At 32.5% G+C, this 8,971-nt stretch overlaps 1 protein-coding gene across 1 annotated transcript; it reads left to right on the top strand.

The window, feature by feature from the left end:
- Positions 1–2,054: 2,054 nt before the first annotated feature.
- Positions 2,055–8,841, top strand: LOC128166353 (dehydrogenase/reductase SDR family member 11-like). Its single transcript, XM_052831464.1, has 7 exons — positions 2,055–2,490; positions 5,742–5,945; positions 6,250–6,344; positions 6,852–6,981; positions 7,383–7,472; positions 7,903–7,968; positions 8,276–8,841. The coding sequence occupies exons 1-7, from the start codon at positions 2,359–2,361 to the stop codon at positions 8,315–8,317; spliced, it is 759 nt and encodes a 252-aa protein (XP_052687424.1). The 5' UTR covers positions 2,055–2,358; the 3' UTR covers positions 8,318–8,841.
- The last annotated feature ends 130 nt before the right edge of the window (positions 8,842–8,971 follow it).

Genomic DNA, 8,971 nt, shown 5'->3' with positions numbered 1-8,971 from the left:
ACAGGGATTTTCGTTTTAATTTAAATGAATAAAAATGAACAGTCAGAATAGGGGTGGACTTTGGTACAATAGGCGATGTGTACATGAATAAATTAAGCTGATCGGGCCCAACACGTGTATATATCACGTGACTTAATTTGTCGCCAAAGTCTTACCAGCCAGGGGGAAACCTAGCAACCAGAGACGACATCCGTTGACAATACAACTTATAAATAATGTATTCTCATAAATGAAGGTAGATAGTATGTAAAGTCACGTCGAATACGCCTATCAAAATCTATGTCACGTGACATGCGTGTCACAGACGAGTCATTTATTTCAGAATTGACATACAATGATCAAATGTGAAGCCTATGGAGATTATATGTAAACATGTCAAATTTAAAAAAGTAATTCGTAATAATCTTTTTTTTGCCAATTTACTTAGGGCCGTATTTAACATCATCCTTTGTTTGAAATTCTCGAAGGAAATCTTGATATCAGTCTGGCGGAAGATCTTTGTGTTCAGTTATGATATAATACCAAAAATAAATTTATGTAATAAATAGTTGATGTACTTCAGTTGTTGAACATACTAGATGAACTCAGCAGGCTCTCGATTTAGTTATGGCATTAAACCTAAAAGAGAGTACAATCAAAATATACTGGTACTAGTTCTAGTACTTCTTTGAAATTAATTTTTATTTATGTTGAAATCTTAACAAGTTTCAACTTACGCAGAACAGTAAGTAAAAAATATGAAAATAAGAGGAATACATGAATGTGATATATAACATATCACTAAAATTAACACGATGTAAAAAAAAAATCTTTTTTAAAATCTGAAAAACAAACTCTTAAAAAGAATTTAATTTGCATTACGTATACATTAAGAAAGAATATTTTGAATGTCTGCATGGGCGCACGTGTATACACGATAATTTTATGCGCTATAATGAGCATGGGTACACTGTCAATTGGTTTAGAATGTCAGTTAGACATTCATACGGGTTTTTCCCTTGTGTATTTCTTTGACAAAGTAGCTGGTGGCAAACAAGATAAACTGATTTAATGTGTTCATAAATACTGGTAATTTTATCAACAACAAAAGGCACAGCTAGATTGAGACTTATACCAACGTCACACTTTATAAACAAATAATGGAGATTTGTTAACTCAATAAAGAATTCAAACCTCTGTTACTAGAATGAAACTCAATATTTGACTTTCAAATTTTGATAAAGCATCATCCTTAATGACCGTTTTAGACATTTAAAATGAAAAATATAATATTTGAAAAAAATTGAGCTCAAATCGTGTCTAAGTCTCTTTAATCAAGTATAAAATGTGACTTTTGAAAATAATCTATATAATGTGCTAGAATAACTACATCCATACATATTTTTCTTACATTTTTAAATATAGTATTATGAATAACTTCAATTTTAATTTTAAGATGATGAATGAAAAATAATGTCAATCCAATATATAAATTTTCCTGTATATAATGGCCAATGTGAGTAAGAAAAAATGCATATTCTTATTTCTGTTTAACTGCAAACAACTATTGTTTAAAATTTTGATATAGAAAATTCTGGAGGAGTTGTCCTTTCCCTACTTTTAATGAAATGAAAGTTAGAGTTTTTTTTTTGCTTTTTAAATTGTTAAGGATTAGTCTCCCACCATCAACTTAAAAAAAACCCACCGATGCTAAATGTCCGATTCTATCCAGCCAGACTAGATGGAAATTAATTTATTCCTAGAACAAAATGTCATTAAAAGCGTAGCCAAATAGCTTTCATGCAAACATAAACAATTTCTGTAAATTTAATTGCATAAAAATTATGCCACTGCATAGGAAACTGCCGACCCATTTTATATTGCATCACCATAAATACATGTACGAGGTGTTCTGTTTTCATTTATCAAAAATCGGTGGATACGTACATAATCATAAATCAATACCTAGATTTCGAAAATCACTATTGTACCTTTATATCTATTTTTAGTAAAAGGTACTTTCCGTTCAACCACGCATGGGTGCTCCTCGTCTATTCTTTAAATGACGAATGATGTTTGTACATGTATAAGTTTACCATGTATGTTATAGAATTGACTGATCAAGATTGATTTTGTAGCAACAAGGGTAAACAGGGTATGCATGTATAGACTTGTCATTCGTCATTTTTAAAAATAGATGTGGAGCGTCAAGGGCGAAATAGTATGAAAAGGCGCAATTATTTTTAGTAAAATGTACTTTCCGCTCAACCAAGAGTGTAGGCAAAACAACAGGAAAAGGTGCCATATCTCTTTGAATTTTGGTAACACATTTTTTCTCACTTTGTGACAAGGAAATAGTGAAAGGACGTTATTGTCAACATGGAGAAATGGGTCGGTCGGGTTGCGCTTGTTACCGGAGCCTCGGTGGGGACAGGAGCCGCCATCACACGAGCTTTGGTCAAACATGGCCTGAAAGTTGTGGGCTGTGCAAGAAACGTGCAACAAATTGAGGTAACAAATCGAGTGTTTTATGCAAACGTTGTAATTGATGCAGGGCCGGTGTTGTATAGCAGTTTTTCCCCCATAGTAGCTTTTCCCCCGGAAAACCTACTATATAGTAGCCTTTCCCCCCGGGGGAAAAAGCTACTATAAAGTAGCTTTCCCCCCATAGTAGGGTTTCTCCCTCACGTTTTTGGTTCAGATTTTATAAAAGATATTTATGATAATCCAGTCAGGATTAAAATCAATGTTTCTACACTCTCATGTTGCATACATGTGTATCTGCATTCATCTGTACAGGTTAAGTTTCGTTTTGCCGATTCATTATTTTTATAGACAATGCTGAAAGTTGAACATGTGTGTAATGGAATTACACATAGAACTTAATTAAGGTAATTTATTGAAAAAAGTTTTACAAGTTTTACAATGTTTCAGAGCCCGATTTTAAAATCCTATCATAATAATTATAGTGCATATTCCTTAGGGTCCAATGTCTCATAAACCAGAGATGACCATATCACCATATTTTTATCGTGGCAGTGGTTTACCACTTGAAGATGACTCTGAAAATTTCAGCCCTCAGGGAAGAGGCCCTTGAAGTTTCAGGGCCCAATGTTGAAAACCCTATTATAATGATTGATTAGTGTTCTATAAGTGGTGACCCGAATCTCAAATTCTAGAGAAGACCAATTAACCATATTTTCACAGTGATAGTGGTATACCACTTGTAGATGACACCGAAAATTTAAGCCCCCATGCAGGGTAGGAGCCTTTGTTGTTTTCGAGCCCGATGTTTGAAATCCAATTATAAAGAATATGTATTTTTTAGGGCCCCATATCTCAAAAACTATAGATGACCACATGAACATATTTTTACGGTCATTTAAAAGTAAAAAAATCATTTAAAAATACACAATCACTCATATATTTCTTTATCAAAATAATTGAAAATTACGTTTAATTCTGCTGCTTTTTTTTTAATTAACGAACAAAATTTTTTAAAAAGGTACGCGGGTAAAATTAATTATTCTTCAAAACATTTAATCAATTCATAAGATGACTAATGATATAATAAATAATTAGATAAATAAATCAATGAACTTTTATTCATAAAAGGAGAAACCGAAAAAAAAATAACCAACCTAAGCGCATATACGACTTTTTAACTTGTTAATTGATTAGAAGAACAAGCTTATATTTAAAAAAAGTCAGCTCATCCAATATGTGTTGGTTGTTTTTGTTTTTTTAATTACCCTTGTTTAATTGTTCGAAGAAATAATATGGTACACAAGTAAATCTTTTTTGCAAAAATATGAAACAAATAGTATAATTTTGTTAGGTAATTGAATCGTATATCTTGATTTATATAGCATCATTTTCAAAATTGTATATTTATAAATCACGTTGCAAACTTAAAAGTGGCAAAATTAACAAATACTGAGTGACAATATAAACATAAGTTTAGTTCAGGCTCCATTTCACATTTTCCAAAGTAACCAGCAAAGATACCGACATTGTTCTGGTTGTGAAGACATTTCAATGTTTTTTAAAATGTTTACATCATTATATCTCGCGTTTCGTAGAAATGTGCTTAAAATATGAATGTGCGTAACTTTAAAACGAAATTGTAAACACTAACTTTACACATGCTTTTAATACATAATTAAAATACCAATAAACCATCAAAGTAAAACTAAAACATTTCAGTTTCTCATCATATCATTGCATCCTGTCTCCCGTTTGATATTTAGAAGAAACATATAACTGTTTTTAAGATCGTCAATTCTAACGGTATTAATTTAAAATTGACGAAGGGATTAATACATTTCCACTTTTTATTCCCTTCCTCTACGAAAGTAAGTCAAGATTGGTCAGTTAGTTCCCTGGGAGAAGCTTATACATTGATGGTAATACATTGGAAAATTAGATTTCCAAACCGGCGTATTTTCACTCAAATGTGTTCTCACGTGTTCATAACGTCGAAGTCAAAACTGTAGATAAGCACCGATTAGATGAAAAAGATTCGAGGTATTCCGCCGAAATCCGTGTAAAAGGTGTTCCAAAAAGGGGTGAGAACAGGTGAAATAAACGATGATGACACATGCATGTTATGAAGGCGCATGCCTTAGTTCATATTTGGGGTTGGAAAACCATGCATTTTATTCTATGTATTAATAAATGCCATAATTATCCTTTTTTGTGAGAAATTAATATATCAGTTATTGCAAATTATTGTCACGCATGGCCGGAAAGTAAAAATGGGGGAAAATCCACTTTATAGTAGGTTTTCCGTGGGGGTAATCTGGCTATAAAAAGGGGGAAAGCCCACTATTTAGTCAGCTTTCCGTGGGGGGAAAACTGCTATATAGCCATTTTTCCGGGGGGAAGAACTGCTATATAGCCATTTTTCCGGGGGGAAAGATGGCTAGGGGGAAAAGGCACTATATAACACAGTGGATCATGGTTGACCAAGATAAATAATACGAAGCAAGCTCTAAATGTTCTTTACAATGAAAAAAGTATGCATTGCATACTCGTGGAAATACATGACGATTGGAGCAATAATTTGGGCTATCGGAAAGTCAAACTGCCAAATAATGCAGTATGTAGAAGGCCCATGGACCACAATGCTCACTTGAATTTTATAACAAAAAATCGATCTCGTTTATATGTGTATTGGCAGGCACGTAGCAGTGATGGATGGGGGGGGGGGGGGGCGGGGGCAGACTTATTCGAAATCTTGACAAGCAAAAAAAAAAACAACCCCAAAACAACCCCCCCAAAAAAACCCGCAAAACTATTAACAGGTTCTTTTCCGTGGGAGGAAGGGGGCTTAGTTACTTTAAACTTCTGTTTTAATGTCAAAGTTGTTAATTTTTTCTGTAATTCGTAAGTGGATGAACTCCTTTAAAATTAAATTTTCTATATCTAATTTCAAGCAAAATGTTTCTTGCATAAAAAGGAGGTGCAGGCCCCCCTCACCCTCCTCCTCCGATGCTACATGCCTCATTGGCTTCTCTTCACACCCAGAACCGTCGGTGATTGTATGTTTTTTTTAAGCGTAAATAATGCTTATTGAAGGATATACAAGTCAGTTTTCTATGGAGTAAATGCAAAAACTGCCTTTGTCGTTTCAAGAAAACCCCTGAGTTAATTTCAAAAGTTGCTTCAATTGCCATTTTGTCACTATATTTATCAATGAAATCTCAATTTAGAAGTGCTTTTTTATTTTAAATATTAATATGTTAAATTATTAATTTCAGTCTATACGAGATGAGCTGAAGGGTGAAAAGGGTCAGCTGATTCCAATCAAATGCGATCTCACCAAAGAAGAGGAGATTTTGGCAATGTTTAAAAAAATCCAGAAAGATCTAGGAGGTGTAGATGTGTGCATTAACAACGCCGGACTATCACACTGTGCGCCCTTGCTGTCTGGCAGCACTGCTGACTGGAAAAACATGTTAGATGTAAATTTCAATTTTTTCAAATTTTCTGCTCCTTATTCTAAAGCATTAGTTCATGAGTACTGTAATGAAAACATCAAGATTTGTTTTCTTTGAGAGAGAGAGATTGAGAGAAAGAGAATCTTTTCGAAAAATATGACTGAATAGGTTATCAAGATTTTTAAAAAAAATAATGACTGCAGCATGTCAGTCTTCAGCTGTGTTGTATATCTATTGTTACAGTGTATAGGTTAATAATTAGTAGTTATTTTTAAAGAAATACATTACTGTATTCAAGATTTAGAATTTAAACAATCTACTGTTTTAGGTTAATGTACTTGGTCTTTGCATATGTACCAGGGAAGCCTTCCAACAAATGCAGAAAAACAAAGTTGATGATGGTCACATAATTATAATTAACAGGTAATTGATTTTATATTCATTCAATGTAGAGAAAGTGAATAAGATTTTTATTAGGTATATTTATACATAAAATATTACATGAAACTACAATATAGACTATTGCCCTTTTAGGTTGTATGAGACACGTCCATATTGTTACGTACTTCCTATCGAAAAAAAAAACAATGAAGTATAACATTATAAATGTTTTATTTCCCAATGTTGTTACCTAACAGCGTAGTGCAGTGGGTTAGAGTATAACTTGCAAATCTGTAAGTAATTAGTTCGAATCTCGCTGGGGCTTTTACAAATGTTACCTTTTTTAAAAAATTTGGGTCAAAAATTGCATAATTTGAAAAATCTAAACCGGTGAAAATATTTTGATAGTAATGTTTTTTTTTTATCAACATTAATCTCGACAGGTGTCCCATACCACCTTAGCCACAGGGGAAAAAATAACATTTCACACTTACACTTGGATACATATGGAAGGTTATAATCAATATATGTAATGATATTTATTTTCAGCTTGGCTGGACACCGTGTTATTCCAAATGCAGCGGGTCATTTTTACTGTGCCACAAAATGTGCTGTGTCTGCAATTGTGGAGGGCATCAGAAACGAACTTCATATGCTGAATTCTCACATACGGGTTTCGGTGAGAAACTGGGGTTTTTAATTTTATACTGTCGAATTAAGAGTACATCCGCATGTACAGAGATATATACAGATTTTCCTTCATTTCTTTATGATTTGTAAAATCCATATACATTCCATGGATTCTGAAACTAAAGAAATGGACTTATGTTTAAATTCTTTTTGTTCAACCTTTGAATTTTTAATTAGAAGGATAAGTAATTCTAATCTGTATACTAGTATTACCTGCTTTATCATTTAATCAATCGTATGGAGTATATTTATGCACATGCAGACTATAAGCCAAGAGATGGCAAAAACAGTTATTTGAAACATGCAATTTGAAAAATTAAGAAGAAGGGGAGAGACTCTATGCAGAATATAAGGCAGATAACTGTATTTCTCCTCAATCTTCTTAAATAGTCTGTCAGTCCAGGGATAGTGGCAACAGAATTCCATCAAAGAATGTATAAAAGTCCAGAACGTGGGAAGAAAATTTGTAGTCGCATGAAGGTAAGTACTGGTAAAATAAACAGTTTTTGAATTGATGCCATTTACAGGTTAAATGAAATGTAATCACCCTGTTTTACATTTATAGAGGAAAAAACTGATGAATTCTCTGAATTGTCTTAATTTGCTTTCTAATAAATTGTAAACACATAACATCCCCTCTCCAACAACATTTAATTTGTAAATTTTTACTTTTTTTTATGCATATATTAATTTATTTGTAAAAAAAGAGAAATATATCAATCCCAGGTTAATCAAGGTCATTGAAATAAGAAAGGTTCCATATGTATATTCAAAACATAATTATCATAATGACTGTGTCTTAATTAATTGAAAAATCAAATTATCATTATGCACAAGAGTCAACTTTGATTAAAATTGATACTATGACCACTTCAGTACTTGAAGCACAGACTTTTAATTGATTTTTCAGTGTTTGGAAGGAGAGGATTTGGCCAACGCAGTCATATATGCATTAAGTGCACCAGCACATGTTCAGGTTAGTGTCCTAATTTGAATATTTAAGTATCTTCTTCTATTTCAAAAACCACATCGGTAATGAATTTACATCACATTTTTTGCATGAATATCATGCAAAATTTGCATGATATTTTATTGAAATGATGGATTAAAAGATTAGGTGTATGATATTTAGATGGAAATCATGTCAAAATCACAGGAGGTTTTTGCACGAAATTCGTGTGTTACTTTTTGTCTCTTTCTCATGCAAAGATTTTACATAAAAATCATGCAATATAACGAAGAAGCATGCATATTAAATATTACGTAAAATTTCTTTTTCACAGGTTCATGACATCCTGGTGAGATCAATTGAACAGAAAACGTAATTCAAACCTAACAAAGAGACAAACACTTATTTGATTGTTGACAATATTATGCAATTTCGGAAATTAATTGTTATTTTTGAAAATTTCTGAATATACATGACCATGGGGTTTTCCTACTGTATACTCATATCTATTTTGTTTAGTATGAATCAATTAAAGTGTATGGTTCTTTTGAACAGAGCAGAAACTGTTTTACTTTTTCTCATTACAATAAGTGTTTTTCGATAGTATCTTCTGTAGTATTTTCTTATTCCCTGATTCTGCTAAATCTCAGAGGAGTGAAAGGGTGATATCCCTAAACAAGGAAACGGCTCCTTTTTACATTCAATGATCTATACAAAATCTACCATGCTTTTGATAACACAAGAGTAAATAAATATCATACACCCTTGTTACTGTTGACATCTTTGATAATTTTTATTGAATTGATTGATGCATTATCGATGATTTTGTACACACTCTGTAAATGTGAATTTTGTTCTGGTTTGTGATTCTCTCCTTCCAATGAATAAAATTGAACAGAATGGGTTGACTTTGGTACAATAGACGATTTGTACATGAACATGAATAAATGAAGCAGATCGTTCAAGAGTCTTTTACAATCCACGTAACTATATATCGTCAAATTCTCACCAACTATGGGAAAACTTAGCA

This window comes from Crassostrea angulata, chromosome 10, assembly GCF_025612915.1.
Source record: "Crassostrea angulata isolate pt1a10 chromosome 10, ASM2561291v2, whole genome shotgun sequence".
Taxonomy (NCBI): Eukaryota; Metazoa; Mollusca; class Bivalvia; order Ostreida; family Ostreidae; genus Magallana; species Magallana angulata.
Note: the sequence above shows the minus strand (reverse complement) of the source record. Positions and strands in the feature narration are given on the sequence as shown.